The sequence below is a fragment of the Egretta garzetta genome, unplaced genomic scaffold (assembly GCF_000687185.1).
Source record: "Egretta garzetta isolate BGI_Z169 unplaced genomic scaffold, ASM68718v1 scaffold44, whole genome shotgun sequence".
NCBI classification, from domain to species: Eukaryota; Metazoa; Chordata; class Aves; order Pelecaniformes; family Ardeidae; genus Egretta; species Egretta garzetta.
This window is the reverse complement of record NW_009259490.1, coordinates 1,532,214-1,558,901: the sequence shown is the minus strand read 5'-3', so window position 1 is coordinate 1,558,901 and position 26,688 is coordinate 1,532,214. Positions and strand designations below refer to the sequence as shown.

The following is a 26,688-nucleotide window of genomic DNA, read 5'->3' as shown; positions in this document are numbered from 1 at the left end:
ATTCAGAAGTTGCCATTAAACTAGCAGAGACAACAGACACTTTTTTTTCTGAGCTGGGGGATTGTACTGATGTGCAAGCCAGAGAAAAGCTCTGAAAGAGAGCAATGATTGCTTATTACTAATCAGAAGTCATGAAAAAGAAAAACTATTGTTGTCAAAGTAAAAGCAACAACGTAGGGGTGGGAGGGAGGGGGGCTGATGTTAAAGAAAGGAAGTAAGAGAAGGACAGCTCTGTCTCCACATAGAGCATGAGAGAACTGGATACCTGTCTTGTCTGAAAGACAGGAGATTGCTGGGTATTAAGCATGAACCACTGAAAGAAAACTGAATGAAGCTCCACCTTTCAGGGACCCTGCCATCAGTGTTTTGTTCTCACGCCAAATTCCTGGACTATAAAAATCTGTCTATAAGCCAAGAAAAAAACAGTTCCCTGGAAGGATTTTCAAGTTCTCGCTTCATGGCAAGATGGAAATAAAAAAAGGGAGGTCATTTTGGATCTTCTGCCTACTTTGGAGTTGTTGCAAGGGCAAAGAACCAGTTCAGATAGGTAAGAAAAAAAATCTAATTCTCAGATTATTTGCTCACATATTGCTCTCCATAGGTGACAAATAGAGTTGTCAAATGAAAATGTGTAACATATTAATGTAAGAGATGTAGGCATACCAGATACTGTTTAACATTGTACATTTTCATCCTTAATGTCAACCGTGTAATTATTTTACTTTTTTTCTTTCACTACTAGGTAGTTTGTCAACTGTTTTATGACCTAAGTGACAAATCTTAAAGAGGAGACTCTCTGGATGCAGTTTGCATCATAAAAAAAATGTTGACGCCCTTTTCAATAGATTTCACATATTTTCTTTATAGAAGTATGTTACCATAATGCCTGCTAGGCTTGATTGACCAGTATGAAAGACTGCATTAGGAGTAATCAAATTTTTTGTGGTCTGCTGCACTGTTACCTCCTGGTTTGGTTTTGAATGTCTTACACTTTTCCCAGTTGCTTAATACACAAACAATTGACGTGACAGTTATTGCTGTCTTAGTAATTCTAGCAACTCCACTTCCAAGAACAGCCAAACTTTCTCACTTCCCCTCATTATATTGTAGAAAAGTGCTAAATTACCCTACTCCACTTCAGTGCTGCAAACACCTATGGCAAATTACAGTCCCTTTAAAAAGCTGTTTCTGTAAGGACTTCTTGGCACTTGAGTTTATGTTGCACATTTCTGACATCAAGATCTGAATTTTTCAGTGTTCCCCTGCTAGTTCTTAGGTAGGAATATTTGATAATATTTTAGAGTTCACTGATTACATTAATAACCGTTTCTGATTTTATCTATGATGGATGCTGCTATGTTGATTTTCCTAAATGTGCTACATAAACAACATAAAGAAATTTGCCCATATTCATTTGTCATTCTTTCAGATAGGCCTAGAAAAACTGCTAAAAGCATTTTGTAGCAAGCATATCTTATTTAATTCAAGGTGGTTCGTATTGGCTTTGTGCAGCTCGGTGGTATGAAAAGTACTTTCTGAAGTGATGCCTTATATGCACTTGAAGTATGTATCAATACCTTTGACAGAGGTACAACTCAGAGGTCCAAGACATGAATTTTGGTTGAGTTGAAAAACAAGTAGCTCTGAGTTGACTGCTGAAGCTGGTGGGAGCCCCAACTGCTGAGACCAGCAGCTGCCATTTTGCGCAAGAGTCATGCCGCCTGCGGTATCTCCTGGAAGGGACTCAATTCAAGACTTTGGACCAAAGTCTTGCCTGTGTTAAGAAGCAGGATTTCAAAAGTAGAAATGAGATTTAGGCAGCCAGGATGGGCTTCCCCTCACTTCACTTTAGATATCTACAGTGTAAATGTATCTACAGTGTAAATGCTTAGGGGTGCCATCTATATTAGCACCCCTCAGCAACCTTTATAGACAATGGTAAGGAAGATGTAAGCTAGGGAAGCTGAACCTCTTCTGCTTCTCACCGTTAACTTCAAAGAAGCTCATCTGCTCACATTGGAGGTATCTCTGGCATGGACTTACAAAGTTCAGTGAGATGAGGCTCCTTCCCACAAGCTAGTATCTTTCTTCCAGGAGTTAACGTTTTTGCCTTTGAAAACCTCTCCTTTAATTTTTTTTCAACAAAAAAAGCGCACAGCACCTCATGTGGGGTGAATTTCTAAGCTCCCCTCCTATGACTCTTTCTTTAGTCCAGGTCTCTACTGTCAGTAGGAGCGAATGTGCCACCTGGGGCAATTTCCACTTTCATACATTTGACCATGTTAAGTTCACTTTTCCTGGAACCTGCACATATGTCTTCGCTTCGCACTGCAATGACAGCTACCAGGACTTTAACATCCAAATCAGGCGCAGTGACAAGAATAGCTTCCTGATCTACTTCACTGTCACCATTGATGGAGTGATCTTGGAGGTGAAGGAGACGGGCATCACAGTGAATGGGAACAAGTGAGTAAAGGCCATACTGTTGTTTTCTCATGCAGCAGTTTTATCACTGTGTATTAGCAACAGGCGGTCTGTCTAGAAATTGGTCCTACACTGCAGAGGTGCAAATGGCTGTGTATGATATGTTCATAGCACTTCAAACAGGGTATTGCGAAGAGTCCACCCCATAGTGATGGAGGAGGCAAAAAGCATGTAAACTGCATTGCCCAGGGATCAACTCCAACATGTTAAGCAAAAGGCGATGTGTATGTTACAAAAACAGAAGGTGTAGGTTTCCTTAATACTGCTTGATTCAGGAGGGAGGGTTGGAGGGAAGGAGATAAAATCATCATTTTATTTATAGAAAGTTTTGATTTTGTAGAAACTTTGTATTTTTTTCTCAAATCATTATTTCTGTGGTACTAACCCTACTGTTGTATGTTGCAGTTCAGGAACAGATGGTCCTTTTAGAAAAAGTTTTCAGTTTCCAGATAGATTAGTCTAGAAAATTGCACTGCTTTGCAGATCACAGCTTGCCTTGGGATCTTCTTACACAAAAGACAGAAGTTTCAGAAATCAAAATTCACACCTTTAATTCCAATCTGAAATGAACCAGAAAGCAAACTGCAAACAGAAGGTTAAAAATACTCCATAAGTAAAAAGTCATGTGCAACAGTAGCTGAAAGTTGGGCGCAATTTTAAGGGTAACGTTCATGAGAAGTGCAGTGATCTGCTCCCAGCATATAGGTATGAAGGGCCAAGGCAAGCTCTGACTCTCAGAAAAACCCTCACGATCTTGTTGGAGAGAAAACTGCAAACATATGGGCTGTCTTCTTTTGACAGCCTTCTAGAAACACCCAAATATAGAATAGCATCACTCAGTTGTAATTACAGCAGCAAAGCCCAGATGTGTCTTCTAAATCAAAGGGGCAAGAAATATCTTGCCTTTTAACAATTTTTTGATTTTATAAATTTTTTGGGCTCTGGGAAAATGAACGGAAATTGTCTTGGTGAGATGAAAAAATAATGTGGGTCTGAGTCACATCAGTATATGAGTAACAGAACAGATCTGTTTTCACACCTCTGTGAATCCCAAATTTCAAGGAAAACCTGGAGTGATGATGAGAACCTGCAGTATCCTCACATGGAGGGCCATTTTCCCAGTATTGTGATCTTGCTCCTTATAACCTTTTGGGTTAGTTCCTCAGGATATGTAAAAAAGCAGAGATGCATTGGTATCAGTCGGGTGGCTAATGCAGTATTGACATACTCATGACCAAAATACACCATGCTGTGGATTAAGGTTGGTAGAAGGTCACAGGGGACAAGGTTCTCATACTTAAATTGAATGCATTGTGTGGATGAAGGTTGACCTTGAAAAGAATGTCCCTGTGGCTTATTTAGCTCCTTTTGACTCTAGTTTTTCTTCCTATATCTCTGAGAGAATTTCATCAGTCTTTCTTTCAATGTAATCTTTTTTGTTCCCTCCGATTTCCAGGATCCCCATGCCCTTCAGCTTGAAGAGCATCCTGATTGAGGACACTTGTGCTTACTTCCAAGTCACTTCCAAGCTGGGCCTGACACTCAAGTGGAACTGGGCTGACACTCTCCTCGTACGAACAGCCAGTTAGCTGTTTTTCTCTTGGGGAACCTCATCAATGATGAAAAGCAGAGCTGGTTGCAGGCACCGTGTTGATATAAGAGATTGTGGGAGGGAGGTATCACTGGACCCGTAAGCTGATAGGGACATACCAAACTAGGTAATAGTTTTATGGGGCAGGGGCATGGAGTCACAGCCCCCAGGCATTCCCAACTAATTTTATGTGACAAAAGGTACCACTGTTAACCCTGGAGGTAGCACCTCTGCAGTTACCTGCTTTTGCCATGGGGCACTGGCAGCAGCACAGATAGTCCCTCCAGCTCTGAGTTGTTAGCTACCCTCTGTCTCAATGCAAATCTTGTGTGGGAAGCTAATCTGTGTGGCCACTTCAGACCTTGGCCTCTCTCATTCCAAAGCCTTGCTATGCAGGAGTTCTCCTCTCTACAATCACCCCAAAATATTCTCTTCTGCAACAGTGTATTTACACTTTTGGGTGTGAACAATTGTCCTCCACAATTGGGACTGAGATTAAATAGTTGTATGCCATGTTTTGCAATTCAGAGAGGCAGAGAGAGGGTAGAAGGTAAATAGAAATAAAAAAATCAGGAAGCAGTCAAGTGGTATTCAAATTCTGATTTAATGAAATATTTGCTTCCCCCCTTCCCCTGTAATTAGTACCTGAAGTATTACAGGCACCACCTGTAGGGCAAACACCATTTTAGTGTGACACACTTGTAGGAAAAGCACCACCTTCTTTTGGTGGACCTGAGTGACACCAGTACCCTCCAAACTTGTAGGAGTGATTAGGTGCAATAGTTTTATCTAGCAAGGCAATGATGTGCTAACCTGGCTCTTTATTGCCCCAGCGTATGGGCAGAACAAGTTACATTGGGCAGACCCACCCCTAGAAATGCTATGAAGTTTTCCATTTAGCCTGTGGACTAGAAAAAGCCTTAGATATGGCTAAAAGCTGACAGAAGCTGCTTCTTTGCAGCATCCCGCATCAGAGCACACTTATCTGACCTGCCTGGTGTGGAGCTGTCATACCTTGCAAAAGGTATCACACGTCTATATACCAGTGTGTCTCTTCTGGGAGACACTGGTCCAAGAATTAGTTCAATATTCAGCATGCTTCACTTAGCTCTTTAGTAGGTAGGAATGACAATTGCTAGAGGATTATCTTCCCATTTAAATTCAACTTGTCTGCAGGTAAGTTTTGTGGCAGGTTACTGTGCTTTTCTGTTGTGAACTACATGTACTGCTGATGTGGGAAAAAGCCTTTCAACACTGGGTTTCCTCTTCCCTTTTGTTTTATAGCTGGACCTGGAAGAAACATATAAAGAGAAAATATGTGGTCTGTGTGGGAACTATGATGGCAGTGAGAAGAATGATTTGATTTTGGATGGTATGCAATGAGCACAGCATATTCCACATAGAACAGAACTATTAATATGTGGCACAAAACTTGGTCTCTCTTTCCTCTAAGCAGGGTTTCAGGTTTCCTGACAGAAATTCTGAAATACATTAACATTTCCATATACAGGAGATGTATTTTAAGAGGTTCTGGGAATATTTGGGTTCTGCTCTCTGCAAACTTGCAAGACTGTCAAACCTCTTTGACCCAAATTGATTGCCTGGCTGTCATGCAGCAACATTGCCAGGTTTCCCACTGACAGTAGCAAAGTTTAAGGAACTCGTAGTCTCAAATGAGGCATGAGTGCATTTTCTGTCCTTCCATTTTCATAATTTTACAGTTGGGTATGAAGTGTGATTATTTTTGCCTCTATAATGAAATGAAAGCATCATCACTGAGCCAGAGAGATTTCGCTGAGCATCTTTGCAGAAACCGTGGTGCCATCCACTGACACATTCAGGTATTGCACTGAACTGGAAAGAGGCCAACACAGCGAAGAGCTGAGGCTACAATCCTGCAGCAAGTTGTATGAGCGGAAAGAAACTTGCATCCCAGGATATTAGCTGCAGGACTGAAGCCAAAGTTATAACATCATCCCCTTGTGTACTACCTGGGTTTCTTAAGTCACCAGAAAATTATTGTCATCTATCTCACCCATTCAGAAAGAATCCTGAGATTTTATTAAAAATACCACTAGTAATGATAGATTTGGTGATCATTTTCATATTTCATATTAAGCTTTTTTGGATGCATCCTAGTCATGTTTCTGCCCTTTAGTACACAAAAACACAAATAATAATACCATAGGTAAAAACTAAAGCTGGCTCAAATTTTTCTGAAGAAACAGTTTGCTACTGAGAAGCATTGTTCCAAGAAAAGCAGGCTCTTCTTTTGTGCATCTGGTTCCACAGATAACAGGTTCCCACACCTGGGGACCACGTGGCCTCCCATGTCCCTCTTTTCTGCTCTGAAAACATCCTTCTCCCTGGGCTGAACAGGCAGCAGTCAGTCTGCCTGTCCAGGCTAAGATCCACTGCACATGAAGGTCCAAAATTTCTTTTCACTTACAGACTCTTTTCTCTTGAGGAAAAAAATTTATCAGGAGGAAAAATCCCATTTCTGCATGGAGTACCTTTCCCTGAAACTTTATTCTTTATATTCTTTAATATCAATTGAGATGCTTAGCAAATCATATGGCTCCAAGAGATTAGACCTTTAGAAGAGCTTCTGTTTCCAGAAACGTTAGTGGTAAAGCACCTGGAAACAATGCTTTAGTGGAAGTCATTCTCTCAGGCCTGCACTTAGTTAAGGGACTGAGCCAGTATAGGAGAATAGACCTGGTCAGAAATCTATTAGAACTTTAAAAAAAAAAAGAAAAATCAGAGAATGGCAATTTATGCATACTCTCCATAAAGATATATAAATTTCAAACTTTGTCAGATTTCTCACATCCAGGAACAAATTTCTGGTAATGCTTTGGGAAAATGCACCCCTCTAGCTAGTGTAATGGTTACATACATACATTGTGTGCCTGTCTTCCTCCTGCTCTCTCTCCTCCCAGGTTCTCAAGCCTGTAAAAAGTAATAGATTTTCAGATTATTACAAACATAGGCACCTAAGGCTGTACTCAGTTTGTGATAGAAGACAAACTAAAATGTATGGCCATTACACATGCAAATACAGAACTCTCTAAGATCAAATACACCCATAACGAACAAAAGTCTTTGGAAGTGATGAGGTGCAATAGAAAGGTCAATGTGATTATAAATGCCCAGGCTGACAGCAGGCCTTGATACAAGTGTGCCAGATTACTTGCTCTAGCTTGACAGAAGTTGTAAAAGGCTGTCATCCTCTATAATATGGATGCTGTGGTTAAATTTGGGCATTTGGTGAAGAGCATACTGCCTTAGAGCCCAAAGATTAAGTGCATCTGTATAGCCCATTAACTGATCTAAAGAATTGCAGATAGTTACTCAGATGCATCTGGGGATTTTGCAGGGTATAAAATGCATCCGAGGCAGTTTGGGAACTTCCACAAAGTAGAGGATCCATCAGAGAAGTGTGCTGATGTGAGTCCAGATGACCACACTGGAAGACATCCTAGGAGGGAAGACAATAGATGCAATAAATATGTAAGTATGTGTGGCCAAGAAGTATAAACCCTCCTGAACTACAGTCCTGGAGACACTGTTGAAACAAGCATTAATTACAGAGCATGCACTGAATGAATTTTTCAGGAGTCTCCCCGTAAATCTGAGCAAAATGTTGATCTTACAGCCGAAAGAATATCTTATAATAGTGTTAAAGAAATAGATAGTGGGAAAATGCACAATTGAATGACAGCTTCCGGTCCAAGAAAAAGGACCTCATGGCAGACAGTTAGACTGCATAATCTCCCCAGATCCCTTCCAACCTGAGTTATCCTGTGACCCTGGAATTTTGTCATGTAAAATTGTGATGCACATCCATCAACCTGAAAGTTGGTAAAATGTCAAGTATTGCTTTTCCTTTTCTTCTTTTCTTTTTTTACAGAAAAAAAGATGTAAGAAACTTATGTCCCGTTTTGGAAACTGCCCCACAGTCGTTGCATTTGATGACTACGTAGAGACCTGCACTGAGGATATGTGCCACTGTGCAGTTAATTCTTCTCAGTCTGATTTGGTTTCCAGCTGCATATGCAGCACTTTAAACCAGTACTCTCGAGACTGTGTCCTCAGGAAGGGAGACCCTGGGGAATGGAGAACAAAAGAACTTTGCTGTAAGTAACTACAGCTCTGGAGATTTCGTTCAGGTTAGACGTATACGCATGTATTCTGATCCCAGCAGAGCAAAGCCAGGAACTCTGTTAACTGCTGTGAATCAATCTGTAGAAGTACTTTGACAGAAACATTGTTAATGGAAAAGCTTCTACAAATTTAACTTTCTTTTTCTCCTTAAATTAGAACTATATCTTAATATTGTCCCCATCCTGCTTATGATAAGTTTTCTCCAGTTCTTTTTTGAATTTTACCAGGCACAGTTTGTTTTAAATGTTGACATCTAGTCAGAAGTCATCACTGAGAAGTCTATTGTGTTTGTCCTTAGCTTATCCTGTGCTTTCATACTCAGTAGTCACAGCTACCGAGCAGAAAATCACTGTAAATCCAGGGGGAAGGCTACAGGTAGTTGTCCCAAGCTGCTAGTGTGGATTGGGGTAGAAAATTAATGCCAGAATGACTGATGCTTGAGGCAAAAATAAACTATTATGACTCCATAAATGATTCTGGTATCCTTTGCTTGTATCATGACTTTAGCCGACCTTGAGCTAGGAAAATAATGTGAAATAATTCGTATTTCCCAGCAGTACCATTTTCTCCAAAGATGAAGTAGAAGTGACCATAAAAGTTCCTTCAGAGGTTAAAAAACATGGCACATTCAGGTAGAAAATTTTGCAAACAAGATATGGGGGAAGGGAGGAAAACCAAGTTGGGTAGTGATGCAATGATTTGAGAGCTCTTATAAATACATCATTAACACACCCCATTTTCATTTGGTTTTGCAGATCAGGAATGTCCAAACAACATGGAGTACATGGAATGTGGAAACTCCTGTGCTGACACATGTGCCGACCCAGAAAGGAGCAAGATTTGTAAAGCCCCATGTACGGATGGCTGTTTCTGTCCTCCTGGTAAGGCAGTTCTTCCAATGGGTCACACATACCAAGGGACAAAGAGGGAGGTTGTTCCCTTTCAGTTAGCGGCAATTTTTTTTCTTTAACATTTTACACTAAAAGCAATGAATAAACTGTTTCTTCTAGGATAATTTAACAACTCTCTTCTTGGAAGAACCAGATCTCTAAAGATTCAAGATCCTGACACTGGAGGAGGGGAGGGAAAGATTTCTAAGGACTAGACAGAAAAAAATGGTACAGACGTGGAGAGAGGAGAGGTGTTCTCTAGACAGTAAGAATGCAGGTGAAGATGTCTGGTGAGGTGCTTCCCCATTACAAGGCCAGATCTTGCTGTAGGTTGTCACAAGTAATATAAATGCATTGCCAGGTATGTGCATGTGTAAGTTTACACATGAAGTAGAGGCTAAGATGAGGGTCTGATTTCTGGTAGATTCACTATTAAGAAAGGATGGAAACTGGCAATCCTTGCAATCTGTCACTTGATAATCCTGCTCACAGTAACAGATTCCAGTAACATGCTGAGATATTCTCTGGGTTTTGGATTGCTTTCATCTGAGCTCTAGTAAGGATTGTTTCCCATCAATTAACATCTGAAAGGACCTGGCATGGTGTTTTCCTTGAAACATATCCCATTCATTTACAGAAATGCTGAATACTCCAGAGTGTTTTCCTTACTCTAATCTTCCTTGATGGTGTTTCCCAGACTCACCAAAGGATTATTAACTAGCCAATGTGTCTGAACAGGAACTATCCTTGATGACCTCGGTGGCAAAAAATGCATCCCCAGAGACAGCTGCCCCTGTATGTTTCAAGGCAAAGTCTACTCATCTGGAGGGACTTACTCCACTCCCTGCCAAAACTGGTACTGTTGTGAACTTGATTGCACTAGCAAGGCAGAGGCATTTATTTCAAAGAGTTGATGAGTAGTATTCTGTTCTTTTCTCCTTTTCTTCTTTTTTTTTTTTTTTTCCTATTCGTAACATTTGTCTTAAATAATGGTGCAAAACCTGAGTCTGAATTTCAACAGTACAGGAAAACTTAGAGGTGGTCCTCAGCCTCACATAGTTACCACCCTCACTTGGGTGCCAGCAAAAACTGAGCTCAGGATTTCAGAATACAGAAAAATGAGACTTCACTGGTTAGTTCAGAGGCATTGGCCACTAAAGTGAGGCAAGGAGTCCTACCACGTTAATGAGTTACATTTCCAACCACCTCTAGAACTGCAAAAGGCTGTTTCAAGACTTGGATCTCAAAAGCTCTGGTCCTTGAAAATGATTTGATTTAGAAAAAAGCCTGCAGCTTGAACCCATCTCCACTCTGTGCTAGTGAAAGGTGATAAGATCTCAGGTATATTATTCTCAAAACAATTTTATTTCTTGCTCTGATGTCCATCTAGTGAGTGAACAGTTGTATGTGTTAACTGAGCTTCTGTGACACAGCATCGTTTCTTGACCGTAGGCCTAACCTTTACTATAGGGAGGAATGAAATATGCTGTGGTGCATGGTGGGGTAGGCCAGATGTTCCAGTATTTAAGGAAATAATACTCAAAACCTGCAGTTCCTTTTGAGGAACTGAACTTATTGGGATCTGGGTAGTTCCTGTCTAGCCAGACCCTCACTTACTCCCCACAAAGCCTGAGCTAATGTGGCCAGGCTGTTCCCCTCTTGTGTGCACAGCTCTCAGAATTGTAACTGCTCATTATCTCAGGTCCTCCACAATTAGTTGCTGAAACGTTGCACCAGCAACTTGCTGAACAGTTGCATCAGTAGCATAAAATGTTCCAAGGTCCTGCTTGAAGAGGTTCTTTCTTTCCGAGAAACATTTCTTGCTTGACCAGCTCAGTGTCTCTCTGAAGGAGCTAGTTCAAAGCCAGTGCAGTTAACTTTCTCATGAGAGGCATTCAACCTTCACACTTTAAGGGCCTAATATAAAGTCTTCCTCCCACACAGATTTAATAAACAGCCAAATAACAAGCTAAAAAGGGGGGTGTCATCTGTGCAGGTTCAGATATAGATGTTATCTCACTTTTGCTCCTTTAAAGCTGTTTGTTCTAACTGATCCTTTTTGGGTTTGTACAGTATTTGCAAAGGAGGCCACTGGAGCTGTATCTCTCTGCCCTGTTCTGGAAGTTGCAATATAGATGGAGGATTCCATTTAACAACGTTCGATAATAAGAGATTCAATTTTCATGGCAACTGCCATTACGTCTTAGCTAAGGTAGGAACAATCTCTCATTTCACTCCTAAATCTCTTGAGTACAAAGAGGCATTAAGCTGTGCTGGAGCTTTATATGACCTAATTTAACTAAATGGCACCAATCCCGCAAAGCACTTCAACACATGCTCAGTCTTAAACCCCATAAATTTTCCCATTTGCACTGCATTGCAAATCAATTGCTTGATGCTTAGCATCAAAGTTTTGCAGCTTCAACATAGTTTTACATTTTTTTTTTAGTGAATTAATTTTCTTATTGGATGTATTAGTGTAGATTTAAGCATTTCTCCTGAAGCTTTCTTCATGTATGACTCTCAAAAGGAAGTGGATGAGCAAAAAATCCTGCAAAAAGATTGAATTCCACATGACTGTCTGCAAATAAGTGATCCACACAGGTTGATAACAAGGAAACAGTACAGAGGAGAGGCAGTGAACGATACTTATTTTGGCAATGAAATAAAGCAGTTGGCAGTTAGAGATTAAATGCCCCAGTTCTTTTCATTACTCTATTTTGGTCTTTCAGAGACACCTTTTTTCTTTTCTTGCTCCCTTCCTGTAACATGCTAACAGTGCCTGCACATCCCTTTTCTCATGTCTTTTCAGAATACTGATGACACATTTGTGGTGATTGGAGAGATCATCCAGTGTGGGACATCAAAGACAATGACTTGCTTAAAAAATGTATTAGTCACACTGGGAAGAACTGTAAGTAACTTGCTTTAATTAGTGACACATAATATGTCACTTTTATTTAGGTTCAAAGGTGGGATTTCTCTAACACTGTGGACTCATTTTGGTCTGTTGCAGTCCTGAGATTGCAAGATGAATACCAGCAGTTGATGTAGTGCATGTGTTTATTGGTTTTGTTCTGCCAGCGTTACTTCATTTCTGGTTCTTTTGGATTCTGGTTTTCCATTTTCTTCAGAGGTAGATGGCTAAAAATTATCCTTGTCAGCTTTCCCTCTCTTTTTCATGACTTCAAACTTTTTCACTTGTTTCTTTTTGAAAGATTGAGATTTCTACAAGAAAAGATCCCCTTCTTTTTATAACAGTTCTGAGTCCTGAGGTTTTTCCTAATGCAATGAGTGGAGTAGCAGAATTTTCCACATGAAGGCCGGAGGCTTCTCCTACTGAAGATTATGCCATGGTTCAAAATGAATTGAGTAGAAGCTGAGTTAGGGCTGATATTTACGCACTCCTAAAGTTATACAGATTCATTCTGTCCACCTGGTATTTAACTGGTGCAGTCCTAACCTGGTTAGGAGATCCAACACCCTAACCTCCTCCTATAGACAATAAAGGAAGATGGGGATCTCCAAAGGACAAGTCAGCCTACCTAAGGTATGAGGTGTTCTTCTGGAGGGACCTGTCTCCCTCCATTGACTACTGAGGAAGTTTGAGTCAGATAGCTGTCATTTTGGGTATGTTGCATTTCCAGCGAGATGGATCCAAACTTACATGTAACGTCTCACATGCAGTTCTCAAAAAGATAACCAACCTCTTAGGTACGTGAGAGCACTCAGTCAAAGCTGTTGTTCATGGAGAGGGTTTTTAATTTTTTGTTATGGCTGCTGTATGGCATCCAGACACTGAGTTACATTGCCCCAGAGGTGATCATGTTTTGGAGACACTACTTAATGAAGCTTGTCAGGTTGTTGTTGTCTTTCTCGTGTCATATGCATTCACTCTGTGGGCTTTTTCTTTTTTCTTTTTCCCTGCAGACAATAAAAATATGTTCCTGTGGAAATATCTACATGAACAATTTCATTGTTAAGCTGCCAGTAAGCAAAGGTAAATGTCCTTCTTCGCATCTTCCCAGACTAGCGTACATCTGTTTACAGAGGGATTCCTGCTCCTTTCTCAGAAAAGAACATGATCCTGCTTATTGTTAGGTCATTTGACTTAGGTGGATACTAGGTCTGGGACATCCTGGGAATTCCTGTGTTACACTGGATGCACTGGTAAAGGGACATTCCTGTTTACTCAGCTTCATAAAGATTTGCAGGTGCATACATCTTTTTTTTTTTTTTTTTTTCCCCTCTTTAGATGGCATCACCATCTTCAGACCCTCTACATTTTTCATCAAAATCTTGAGCTCAACTGGAGTACGGATTCGAGTGCAAATGAAACCTGTAATGCAACTCTCCATAACAGTCGATCATTCGTATCAGAATCGCACATCTGGTAGGGCACGTCATGCTCTTTCAGTTTGCTCTTAAACTGAGTTATAGCTGCTTGTCTGTCACTTTAAGTGAACAAATGATTTGATTTTATATTGTCTTTGGTATGTTAGAACCCGTGGTTAAATCTATAGCCTTCCTGAAACAAAGTGTGGGCTAAGCCCTTCAATTTGCCGAAGAAAATTAGATCATCTCTGTGATGTTTAGTGTGTTCAGGTCTTTTACACTCTATCTGTAAAAGCAGGCCTTCATCAGAGACTTGTGAGATGCAGACTATGTTCTTGGTTTTGCCACCAATCTCCTGTTTACATCATCTTAAGCTTTTTGTGCTACTGTTTCCTACCTCTGTAATGGGATTACATCCTGTCTCTCTGACCCATTTTGTTTTGCTTTTGCAATTTCCTTTGCTTATAAGCCTTTGGGGAAGGTTCTTCTCTGTCTGCCAGTGTTTACTGAAGCACATTTAAGCAGCTTCCAATCTCTGTGCTATCACTAAGTGCTACTGTAATGCAGAAAAATAATAATTACACTCTAAAGACAGGGTCCTGTCTGATTTGTGGGAACATCAGGAAGTGTCTGAAAGAAAATGGGCTTCTCTCAGGCGAGATCCATTATAGAGCTAACAGCATTCATCTAGAATCCATTCCCTTTTCCACTCAGGTAGTGATTTCTTTTTTTTTTTTCTTTTTCTTTTTTTTTTTTCTGCCACCCACACAAGGTCTTTGTGGCAATTTCAATAACATCCAGACTGACGACTTCAGAACAGTCAGTGGAGCTGTGGAAGATTCAGCTTCTGCTTTTGGTAACTCATGGAAAACTAGAGCCAGCTGTTTTGATGTTGAGGACAGCTTTGAAGATCCTTGTTCAAACAGCGTGGATAAAGGTAGCAGGCTTTTCATACCTGGATTATCAGTGCTAAATAATTTTCACATGATGGATAACCAAAAAAGCTTCAGAAATTTCATAAACATCAAAAGCCACTGCCTTTGAGGCTATTGCTAAAGAGAACACATTGGGTTTTGTGGGGTTTTAAGGTGACAGCTTTGCTTTTAAAGCAAAAAACCTGCAGTGCTGGAGAAAGAGCAAATACCTTCTTCACTGATGACTTGAAAAGCACACACAGCATCAATGAGAGCAATTTAGGTTTAAGGCAGAGCATATTTCGTTGTCAGTATTTGGGCAATATCTTCATCCAGTCTAGGTTGTTAGAGCTGTGCTGAAGTCACAAGGAGTAAGTTATCAACAGTACTGACTTCAGCAAGCATTGTACTGTACTCAGCGTCCTGTCTGATTTCTCACTTTGTCTGGGTTTGGATATACATGGGATTCAGACTGTACTCTCCTAGGTACTGCCACATGCGATTAAGGCTGCAGCTCGTAGCCACACAGCTCACTGATTATTACGTGCTTGATGTTATTGCTTGACTATAAAGAATTGCCTGACTGTAAAGAATTAGGAAAGTTTGATGGAAAACTATGAAGATGGGGATTTTTTGCAGATCTGTAAATCTGTTGACAGTAATAGTGTTAGTACTTGGAAGGTGAAACCTTTCTTTTAGGGAGGTGGCTGGTCACCCATCCAACTACGCTTATCACCTTGATATCTGAACACTTCAGGACATTCTAGTTCTGTGTGATACCTGATAAGAATATTGATTCAGATAATAATGTGGTTTAAATGACTATGGACAGTGATATTTTTTCCCACTTCAGAAAAATTTGCCCAGCATTGGTGTGCTCTTCTGTCTAATACAAGTAGCGTGTTTGCTGCCTGCCATTCTGTTGTAGACCCTTCTGTGTACATCAAGGTAAGGCACTGGTCTAAATGGGTGGTTTTATCTAGTCCAAAGACTGATTTGCCCTAAAAAGTAATCTGGCCTAGGGGAGTGAAATAGGTTATAGTCATGCCTGTTTGCAAAGTTCACTGGTGCTAATGAGAGCTTATGCAAGGTACGATGGGCCTTTTTGGCTGCAGCCCTGAAAATATTAAGTGACTACCATCGCTGACAGTTCTGTTGCATGGTTCAGAAGCAAAGTAGGAAAAAATGGATTTACTGTTATTGGAAGCTGTTCACTCTTTGAAAAGTCAAATCTGTGTTTCTGTGTGGAATTGAACTGGGAGTTTTTTTCAGCCCCATGGGTTCCCTCTGACTTGGTTTAAAATTCACATCTAGGGGGAGAATATATACTGTATTTACGTTGTTTATATCCCGTTTATTACTGTGGAATCATGTTAGTCTCCTTGTATTTAGAATGCAAGAAGCTGCCTATAAGTACCCTTGATGTACAGCTCTATAATGCTGTTGAGGATGTTGGCTGAGCTACAGTGTTGCCGCATTTATGTGAATAGTAAAGAAGTTTCTGCAAAAACACAGAAAATTCATGTGGGGGGGTGTGAGTGATACAACCTACTGAGAAAATACCTGAGCCTGAAATTCTGCCTAAAATTTAATAAGCCTTCAGGTACCTTTAAAAACATCGCTTATGCTTTACCTGTCCCAAGTTTCCCTCAGAAAACGTGTCTGCTTGGAAATTCATGTTAACCATAAGTAAAATAGGAATTTGCAATTTTCAATTAAGGAAAAGTAATAGCCAGTTTCTTATGGATATGTCTGTTATCCCTGCTGATGTCATCAGATTTTAAACCATGATTCATGGAAGCATTTTCCATGACATCAGTAATGGCAGGAGAAGTGACCATCTAAGCAGTGTGACCCTACTGCTCTTCAGTGACTGGATGTATCTGGGTTCTTCCGTCCAGCTTCCCAATTAAAAGAACTTGAGCTTTAAATCCCCTTTATACTTACCTAACTAGTTCTTTAGATGTCATTAGATATGATTCCTTATTAAACCACCTTCTGTTATGCACCTGTCATTTAATTGGGTGTATCTTATCTATGCATTAGATAGGTACACAAGTGCCAGTCATCGCTGTGCAATATTTTCAGTTCTGTATATTTTTAGATGACATATTTTGGCATGTCCTTGATTGTACATCCTCATGAGAGGCTGGTATAGACATTTCTTAGTGCTTTAATGATCTATAGGTGCCCTTATCATTCATATTATTCATCTATTCATGAGTGTTAGACATAATGTCATTGCAGTTACATGATTGTAATTGACTTCCTATTTCTCAGGTTTGCATATCATTTCATTAGCATACATTTTCTCTTAGAGATATTACAAATTACGTTTCATTGGTTGAATACTTTTTGAATTGCTGTATGTTTCTTTGTTTCTTCTGTGAGCTGGGCATAATACCCATGTCCTTTTCTGTCCCCTAGAAATGTATGTATGACACCTGTAATGCTGAGAAGAGTGAAGTTGCGCTGTGCAGTGTGCTCTCTACTTACTCCAGAGACTGTGCTGCAGCAGGCGTGTCCCTGAAGGGCTGGAGGCAGGGCATCTGTGGTACGCATCCTAAAATACCTTGGGTAGGGATATGGGGGAACAGCTTCAAGAGAGCCCAGTCTCTGGTAGTCAGTATCTTTTGTGTTTAGTCATCAAGTTAGTGGGTTTTTGAAAAACAGAGTAAGCATGCATTCTAGAAGAAACTTCTGCCTGCCAAAATCAGTTCACGTCCACTTCATGCTCTTATGATGCATGTTCCCTGTGTAAAATATTAGGTGAACTCAGTACTCAAAGAAGCAAAAGAGTGTAAGGTGTATTAATCGAATCACAAGGAGTTACAATTAGGTTAGTTTTGAACACACGGGCCATGTATTTTGAACCATGTATGTTAATTCTGAGACCTTTTTTGCAGTGCATCTCAGCCCTGTTGTCTCAGACATTGCCCATACTAATGGTATCACTGTCATTAACTGCATTTTCCCATGTTACAGTAAAATAGTAATGCTTTTTAATAAATATAGATCGGTGATATCTGAGAATGTGAAAGTGTTTAAAGGCATTTTCAGCTCAGGACTATATAACAAATGAATAAAAGTTTCTTGGACGTACACTCTGTCATTAAATCCTGGGTTCAGAGTCCACATATGTATATATTTTTCTTGGGCACTGCCAGAATTTATTGTGAGATGGTGTCAGAGCTGAGAATAAAACTCACAAGTCCCAGCTTCTGAATTTTACTTCAACGTTTCCATTTTTCCATTGACAGATAGTTCAAGTGAGATTTGCCTATATCAATCTAAAAATAGATGTATAGGTTACTTGACTAATAACAGATCTGAATAGAAAACATACCGACAATTATTTTATGCAGCTTTGATGCAGCTATGATCTATTTAATTGCCAGACTTAGAGGCTAGCTGGGATATTCAGTAGAGCCAATGTAACCAGCATGGTGCTTTCTCGAAGGCATTTAAGATTGCAGTAAGAACAATTTAACTAACCTGTGCTGAAATCAAAGGGAACACCATGTAGTCCACAGCAAATTATCCTAGAATCGTGCAGATTTATGTACTAGGCGCAGTCCCTGTTTATTGAAAGCTTTGTTATCAACAGAATTACTGACATTCTTTATGTCAAAGCAAGACTGGTTTGCAGTGTAGGTCAGACTGAAATCTGTGGACTCATGGCACAGTAGGTAATATTGACTCAAACAGTGCAGTAACCTTGGGAAAAAATGCTAATGGCTTAATCAGCACAATCATTTTAGGCCTTATTTAAGAAGAAATAATCTTTCAGGAACATGCCTGTGATAAGATTGAAGGTTGTGCTGTTCATGAGTAAAAGAATAAATGGGCCAGAACAGTCACTCTCAGTTGACTGTCCCACTGCGGGGGTTGGAAAAGCTCTTCCAGCTCCTGCAGCTGTATCCAGCTGTGCCAGGCTGCAGGCAGGATCCAAGGCAGGTTATATCCTAAGGGGATGTCTACATAGCAGTCTGTAGAGTGTATGAAATACGCAAACCCTACTAGCTAACTGTTGGCAGTGCATGCATGTGACACGATCTTCAGCGGAAGCATGAACCATTACTTGAGTTACTGGTTTACCAGAAGACCACTGGGGTTAGTAGCCTCTACTAAGTCATGGCACTGTTTTTCTAGCGCTCCTTGTGCAAGCTAGCTTGAAGCTATCTTTGGTATGCTCATGTTCTCTGCACTCATGCCTCCAGTTGTGATGTATGTAATCTAAGATTACAAATCTGTGATCATGAGTATTATAATTAAATAACCTTTTTCTTACCAGGTCTCGCTTTAATAAAATCGATCTTTTTCCTCTATGAAAAATTAAAGGCAGAAAGTAAACACATTATTTTATTGCATTAATAGCTAACAATTGGGACATCCATTCAGGCAAATCTGATGTAAACTAATGTTCAACATCTTTATTAATATCTTTCTTATTTGGTCTATTTTGATTTACAAATGCCAGTTGCTGCATCTTCATAGTATGCCTATAAAGTAAGACAATATGGCCTGCCTGCTTTATCCACTGATTTATCATGTCTGGTCCAGCTAAGACCAGGAAAACAACTGGTTTTTGCTGGTGAAGGTGGTGGTTTTGAATGTGTACATAAACTTAGCACACTAACTAATCTAAGAAAGTGTACTGTGATCATGGACTGGAAAACCGTACAGAGCTTTGTTTAAGCATGGAACCTATTGCCAATATGGTGATAACATTGCTGCACAATTGCCCATGAACAACTCCCTTGTACCTTCTAGTACATCTGTGTGTACGTGAAAAACAGCTGGGGTTAACTCTGGAGATGTGAGTTAGAAAGAGGTCCAAGATGACTAGTTCCTCAGTTGTTGTTGAATTTCAGAGGAATCTGGATGCCAGAATTTCTTGAAAACCACAGCCTTAATGCAGGTGATATTTCCTGACAAAATTTGATGTCAGCCTTATAGATCACTACTGCAGATTTTATGGCAGAGTTTTGAAGGTGTTTTTTCTTGGTAGCCTGTGAAAATTAACCAGCTTTTCACTGTCTCACAGGGTCAGTTGCGCTCTTTAGATTTTCGTATTTAACTGTTTGGTCCACCTAGAGGTCTTAGAAACTATTGTTTCTTCTTTCCCCAGAGGATGACAAGAATTTTCCTCAAGATATCTATGAGAATTCAAGCACACTTTCTTTGATAGCATCAAATGTTTAGAAGAGTTCCTTGGCACTGCCCATTTAATGCTAAAATTTACCCCTTACAAAATATGCTCATTTCTTAAATTATTCCCAGCCAAAGAAATCATTAGTAAATGACAGAAGATTAATTTTTAACTGCAAGGACAGGTCAGAAGTTATTGGTTTCAGTTCTTGGCATAAGATAAAAATGTAAATTGTACAAAATACAGAGTTATACTCATTTCCTTATTCAGTCAAGATATAACCTGCTGAGTATTTCTGTATTCAGTGTCACGTAGTTAGGCTATCTGAGCAGACTTCCCCCAGACCACTGGGAGACAAGGTCTTCTTGTTTGAATAAAGCACGTTTATGGCTACCAACATGCAGAAAGCTTCATTAACAGCATGAGCGATGATTGCACAGAGAAGGCCATACATACCTTTTATTTCTCTTGCAAAGATCCCTCTGAGGAGTGTCCTGAGACTATGGTTTATAACTATAGCGTGAAGTACTGTAACCAGTCCTGCCGCTCGCTGGATGAACCTGATCCATTGTGTAAAGTTCAGATCGCTCCTATGGAGGGCTGTGGTTGCCCTGAAGGGACCTACCTCAATGACGAGGAGGAATGTGTAACTCCAGATGACTGTCCCTGCTACTACAAAGGCAAGATTGTTCAGCCTGGCAACTCCTTCCAAGAGGACAAACTGATGTGGTAAGCTGCTCTGATGATGCAAAGGCTGCATACTTGGGGGACAACAGGGCTCACTGGGGAAGTCCCTGCTCTAATCCCTGAATGGTGTCATTTTACCGTAAGGAATAATGACAAACTTCTCCTAGATTGCACCAAAGCAAATACTCCCCTGTCGAGCAGTGCAGCCACAGCAAAGGTTAAGATCCTATATTCCTGCTTCTTTTCCTCCAAAGAAGAACCTGAAAAAATCTTGAGTAGTATTCACAATCTCTCTCTATGCAAAGTTCATTTTTGTGTAAAAAATATCCGTATACTGTGGGAACAAGTTTTCTAGAAGACAGGCGCCTTGAAGGAGTTTCTGGCTTTGAAATGAAAAAGCAAAGTGAAAAACACCCTCCAACACACCATCCTGCAGACTATTTAGAAAATCAAAATGGTCCAGGAAAAAAATCCCCAAATTTCAGTTTTGAGAGAGAGAGAGATATATTCTTTTTTTTGAAAATACTAAAAAAACCATAATTAATTTGCATCTACAGTGAAAAACAATTGACATTTTCTCACTTTCAATCAGTTCAGGGCTGCAATGAAAACAAATACCGGGGGAAGGTTGTTTTATTGAAACAATTTGTTTTTATCTTTAGATGTCTACATATTCTCTCTCTCTTCCAGCTCCTGTATTTTTTTTCTGAGGATTCTAGACTATTTTGTACACACAGATTCATTTAGTAATTTAAGAGGTCTCTTATTTAAGAAAGTATTAATCTCATCTCATGGAGTGTAAAATAAATACTCAGGAAAAACTTGATTTAGGGAAAACACACAGTAAACCAGTGGCAGGTAAAGGAAGAGTATTTAAGAGCTGGGTGTCTTAATCTTCCTTCTGGGGATCGTAATTAATTTCTGTGAACCTGATAGCTGTACCAAATATTCATTTTTATAGGAATTTGTTATTTGTGTGACTAGTGAAGCTTTGCAGTGCCTTTCTCTCTAGTGAGAGAGAAATGTGAAAAGAGCTGATGTGTTTCATTTTATGGAATCTCTTTAGCAAATGCATTCAAGGAAGATTAGACTGCATTGGAGAAACTGTCCTGGTAAAAGGTGAGATTTTGTTAAATAATGGCATTACGGTGTCAGCTAGTATTTATAATGTTTTTCTGTGTTACCTCTCACTTCCTGTAACATTTTAGTATTCTGCACATTTTTGCCTTCTCCCTGAAATGTGCTGGTTATTGATAGCAGTTGTCTTTGTAAAAATGTCACCAGACTTGCTGAATTCTTTAAAAGATGAAGATACTTCCCAAAGCTTAGAAGTTATCTGCCTCCTTCTTGCCACGTTGTTGGTGGGCAGAAGCAAAAGCTAATAGAAACTGTAAATGAAAGACACACACTACCCTCTGAAATGTTCTGCTCTGTTTTACAACTGCTGATGGCATCCTTATTGCTTTCACTAAATTACCTCCCTAAAATGTTTTCTTCCTCCTATAGATTGCCCAGCTCCTATGTATTACTTCAATTGCAGCTCTGCGGGTCCCGGTGCGATTGGATCAGAGTGTCAGAAAAGTTGTAAGACGCAGGACATGCACTGTGTAAGGACTTAACCTCCTAGCAGGAGCATGGGACAACATGATTGTGCATGTGTGATTGTCCTTAACAAATGCTGATGGTAACATGTTACGCTGTTCACAGACCAACTACTTGACTGATAACACAGTGGCTGTAGCTACCCATGTAGCTGTGATACGTGTAGTTTGATTGTCACTGACTTACAGTTGCGGGGTTTTAAAAAAATCCGAAAGTTTGGCACCTCTGCTGGTTCCCTGTACTTCCTGTGCATTAACAAGTTACCTTGTGTTCTATCTTTATATACACAGTACGTCACAGAATGTGTTTCTGGCTGCATGTGCCCTGATGGGCTGGTATTGGATGGCAGTGGAGGATGTATTCCCAAAGATCAATGCCCATGTGTCCATGGAGGGCGCTTTTATAAACCTGGGGAAACCATCAAAGTGGACTGCAACACATGGTATGTTATTCCAGGGAGCCTTGTTTTGTAACAAAGGCTGTTCAAATTGTCAGTGCGTAGTGCACCCATGGAGCAGGATGTATTTTGAAGCCTTTCTTTTCACCATTAGAGCCATCAGGCTTCTATTAAAAATAAAAGGGGAAACATTTCCTCTCCACAGCATGCTGCATGAGCCTGCAGTTGGTGAGAACAAGTACCAAGATCTTCTGTGAAACGATTTCCATCCTTTTCTGCAGACTGCCTCCACACCAGGCTTAGAAGTACCAGCCTCATCCAGGTTGGTCTGTGGCTGGTCTTTCTACAAGGGAGAATTGATTCTGTGTCTGTTGGGCACAGAGGAACCCCGGAAAAGGATTGAATTTAGAGGAGGAAGAAATCACAATGATCTTCCAGTGACTTGCAGTGCTTCCGGGTGCATAGTTCTCAAATAAGAGAAATTAATGCTCTAGTTGCTCTGCAATTGCTGGTATAACTCTGCCGTAGACTTTACTGTTATTACTGACCATGGTGGGTAAAATGCTTTGAATCATTGGCCATTATTTCATGAGGATGAGACTGTATAGTTCTGCCAAGAGGATGCATAGAAAATAAGAGCCAGAAACACTTTGGTCTAATCACTGGTATAAGCAATCAAGTTTAACATGTGAAGCCAAACCCTGATAAGCAGCTGTTGATATCACAGAGGCCATTAAGAGGTTTTATTGCAGTGAGGGCTTTTTTTTCTTATTAGAACAGGACACACATGAGAAAAAAATGCAGTCTCTTTATCAAGGGTATAACAACTAACATTTTCTGACTGTGGTCCCCCTGAACTGGAGGTAAAGTTTGTCAAGGTGTGGTGGTTTGACCTTGGCTGGACACCAGGTGCCCACCAAGCGACTCTATCACTCCCTTCCTCAGCAGGATGGGGCAGGGGGAGAAAATAAGATAGAAAAAAATTGTGGGTCAAGATAAAGGCAGTTTACTAAAGCAAAAGCAAAGGCTGCATGGAAGCAAAGGAAAACAAAAGATTTATTCTCTACTTCCCATCAGCAGGCAATGTCCAGCTACTTTCTGGGAAGCAGAGCTTCAGTACATGCAGTGGTTGCTCTGGAAGGCAAACGTAATAACAAATGTCCCCTCCACGCCTTCCTTTCTCTTAGCTTTTATACATCATATGGTATGGAATATCCCTTTGGTCGGTTTGGGTCAGTTGTCCTGGCTATGTCGCCTCCCAAGATCTTGCCCACCCCCAGCCACCTGGTGAGGGAGGAATATTGGAGAGACAGCTTTGATGCTGTATGCTAGCGCTGCTCAGCAGTAGCCAAAACACTGGTGTGTTACCAACACCTTTCTAGCTAGCAATGCAAAGCACAGCGCTAGGAGGGCTGCTACAGAGAAAATTAACTCCATCTCAGCCAGACCCAAGGCAGGGACAATATTGGTTCACACCACTGTAGTCAGGAACAGAACAGATTCATATTCAGAAATGGTTGAAATATTCAGTTCTTTACCTTGAATTTACCTCCTAAATCCCCACTGTCTGCTGCCAGGACTTAATGATTGAAAAGATATTTGAAGGAAAAAATAGAATAAAAATAGACAAAGTTCAAATGTGTCTCAGTAATAAACATGAACTTTCTGATTAGTCAGCCATCTCATGGCATGGTCTCAGAACAGCTGAGAGGGTAAGAGGGTAAGCCTGGAAGAGTGAGAGATGGTTTCTTTCTTTGAAGTACTGCAAAAGACAAACCTTTGAATCACTTTGCCCCTGTTTGGGGTTAAGGAAAAACCACGCTTCATACGAAGATTGTGATTCTTTGCATTTTGCCTTCCAGCACCTGTAACAAAAGGCAGTGGAACTGCACAGACGATCCCTGCAAGGGAACCTGCACTGTGTATGGAAACGGGCATTACATGAGCTTTGATGGGGAGAAGTTTGATTTCCTGGGAGACTGTGACTATATCCTAGCTCAGGTATCGTTTGTTTTCACTTTCCTATCCATGTGCTTTTCACAGCTTACACTGTAGGTTCATTCTGAGTAATTAAAGGGCTATCCCATACAAAATAGTCAACACGGATGAGCAGAGCCCACTCCCCTCCTCTTGTACCTAGAGCAGATACAGTGACATTTTCCATATAAAACCAAAGCAATTAACCCTCAGAAGTGACACAAGAGGGCACTGTGTGATGCTAAGCAATTAACTCCTGGGCTGGACAGCCCTTTTCTGATATAATTCCAGCACCTGCAAGGGAAAGGAATTGGTGTGGTATTGAAAAGCTGCATGCTTTCCTCAGCTATCCAAGACTGACATTATTTTTGTTGCGACAGAAGCATGTAGAGGTTAACGTGTGAGCCTCATGTATAATAATTGCATGTAATGAGACATCACTCAGTGAAACATTTTGTCATCTCCAAATTACATCTGGTTTTGCTAATTTAAAAAAAAAATATTTTTACGTTTTTGGCTGTGCAGGACTGGTGCTATGAAAAGCTCATTTTTTTCCTCAGCTTTTGTCTTTGAAATTCGTGTTAAATATGTGCCTGCCACCAGGTCAGCTGCCACCAGATTATTCTAAAATGCCCAGAGTTTTGGTGAACAAAAAAGTGACAAAATAGCAGAAGTCAGATTGAAGTGTCATTCATTTAGAGCCCCTGAAAATGTTTAAGGCTAGTCTAGTTGCCTGAAGAGATCTAATAAAATGTTATCTTTTCCTAAGGATTTTTGCCCTAATAACATGGACGCTGGCACCTTCCGAATTGTAATTCAGAACAACGCCTGTGGGAAGTCACTCTCCATCTGCTCCCTAAAGATCACACTGATTTTTGAGGTTTGTCTAGAACTGGTTATAACTGAGGAGCTGTAGTTTTGATTTTGTAGCAGTGAGTGTAGTATCCCCTTATATTCCATCTCAGTTGCTGCTAGAGAGTACCTATAGAAGTCAAACAGCCAGAAAGCAGAGGCAAGGGAGCTGGAAAAGCTTTGGGTATTTGGTGTTAACAGGGCTGGACACTTCCGCAGGTGAGGGGATAGATGCAGCGAGCCAACAGCGCTCCGTGTTTGTGCATGTGCCTGTGTGCATTTGCATCTGTGACATTAGTGGTATAGGAGTGATGGTGAAGTTTTTAGAGGAGTGTGTTTCTGTACCATGGTTTGAGCACAGCACAGATGTAACTACCAAGGGAAGAGTTTCTTCCCTCCGGCTCAGGCTTAGCATTTCCCCAACGTGTAGAGAAATGAGATTTCTCCCATAGTGGGGGGGTTAGGGGATGGTGGAACAAAGCAGCATGGCAAGGGGTGTTCTGGCATGTCCAATTGCCCATGCACCCAGAGCTGCTGTGCCAGGAGAACAGATTTCATCTAGAATGAGGACAATTTCTGTGGCTGTGAGGTAAGACTTGTCACGCAAGGGCAGATGTTTCCCATTGAAGTCAATGGGTCTTGTCTGTGGCTCACAGGTCTGGCAATAGACCAAGATGTAGTGTAAAGACTACAGAAAAATAAGGTGAAGGACAAGAGGCAGAATACCAGTGCTGTTACACTAAGTTTTCTATTTGATTTCCTTCCATGCAATGTATCTGTTCCTTGTAGAGCAGTGAAATCAGGCTCTTGGAAGGAAGAATTCAGGAGATAGCCACTGATCCAGGAGCTGAGAAGAATTATAAAGTGGATCTCAGAGGAGGTTATATTGTGATTGAAACAAATCAAGGGATGAACTTCATGTGGGACCAGAAGACTACTGTTGTTGTTCACGTAGCACCATCTTTCCAGGTAGGTATGGGATGGACTAAGAGTTACAATTTCAAACCTCAAAGTTATGCATACAGAACTGGAGCCCCAGTTTGAAAAGCATGGCTTGGAAAAGCGCTCGGTTCAGTGGACAAGAAGAAGCAAACAGGCCATGACTTGTTCAGTCAATATGAAATGCTCCAGAATATTTGGAGCTAGACATAAAGCCAGACACTTTGCAGTATTGGAGGGCTAACAGAGAGATCTTGCTACTTGGAGTCCAGCTTTTTCTAAGCCATACTTTGATGGCTGTGTATAAATTGGCAGCTATTTTGCCTTGGCCTGTTCTATAGTTTATTTCTGTCAAACAGTGGGCTGCACTCAAAATAACCAAACCATTTACTGTGCCTACGCAAATTACCCAGGGAAAAGTCTGTGGCCTTTGTGGGGACTTTGATGGCCGCTCAAGGAATGACTTCACAACTAGAGGGCAGTCTGTAGAGATGAGCATCCAGGAGTTTGGAAACAGCTGGAAAATAACAAGCACCTGCTCAAATATAAATATGACGGACCTGTGTGCTGATCAGCCTTTCAAGTCTGTCCTGGGGCAGAAGCACTGCAGCATTATTAAGAGTCACATCTTTGAAGCCTGTCACAGTAAGGTAATCCTGTTCTCTCCTCTTCGGTAGTTTCAGACCAGATATTTGTCGCTA

General features: G+C 40.6%; 1 protein-coding gene across 1 annotated transcript in view; it reads left to right on the top strand.

The window, feature by feature from the left end:
• The first annotated feature begins 465 nt into the window (after nucleotides 1-465).
• Nucleotides 466-26,688, top strand: part of LOC104124916 (mucin-5B) — a 44,888-nt gene continuing 18,665 nt past the window's right edge. The window contains exons 1-23 of the mRNA XM_009637299.2: nucleotides 466-547; nucleotides 2,211-2,466; nucleotides 3,941-4,055; nucleotides 5,360-5,447; nucleotides 7,455-7,588; nucleotides 7,989-8,214; nucleotides 8,998-9,123; nucleotides 9,871-9,988; nucleotides 11,206-11,344; nucleotides 11,945-12,046; nucleotides 13,063-13,132; nucleotides 13,388-13,525; nucleotides 14,240-14,404; nucleotides 15,235-15,329; nucleotides 16,809-16,935; nucleotides 20,010-20,262; nucleotides 21,287-21,339; nucleotides 21,727-21,827; nucleotides 22,113-22,264; nucleotides 24,082-24,220; nucleotides 24,966-25,076; nucleotides 25,838-26,017; nucleotides 26,401-26,637. Coding sequence (XP_009635594.1) covers nucleotides 466-547; nucleotides 2,211-2,466; nucleotides 3,941-4,055; nucleotides 5,360-5,447; nucleotides 7,455-7,588; nucleotides 7,989-8,214; nucleotides 8,998-9,123; nucleotides 9,871-9,988; nucleotides 11,206-11,344; nucleotides 11,945-12,046; nucleotides 13,063-13,132; nucleotides 13,388-13,525; nucleotides 14,240-14,404; nucleotides 15,235-15,329; nucleotides 16,809-16,935; nucleotides 20,010-20,262; nucleotides 21,287-21,339; nucleotides 21,727-21,827; nucleotides 22,113-22,264; nucleotides 24,082-24,220; nucleotides 24,966-25,076; nucleotides 25,838-26,017; nucleotides 26,401-26,637 — 3,207 coding nt within the window. The remainder of the gene's footprint in view (nucleotides 548-2,210; nucleotides 2,467-3,940; nucleotides 4,056-5,359; nucleotides 5,448-7,454; nucleotides 7,589-7,988; nucleotides 8,215-8,997; nucleotides 9,124-9,870; nucleotides 9,989-11,205; nucleotides 11,345-11,944; nucleotides 12,047-13,062; nucleotides 13,133-13,387; nucleotides 13,526-14,239; nucleotides 14,405-15,234; nucleotides 15,330-16,808; nucleotides 16,936-20,009; nucleotides 20,263-21,286; nucleotides 21,340-21,726; nucleotides 21,828-22,112; nucleotides 22,265-24,081; nucleotides 24,221-24,965; nucleotides 25,077-25,837; nucleotides 26,018-26,400; nucleotides 26,638-26,688) is intronic.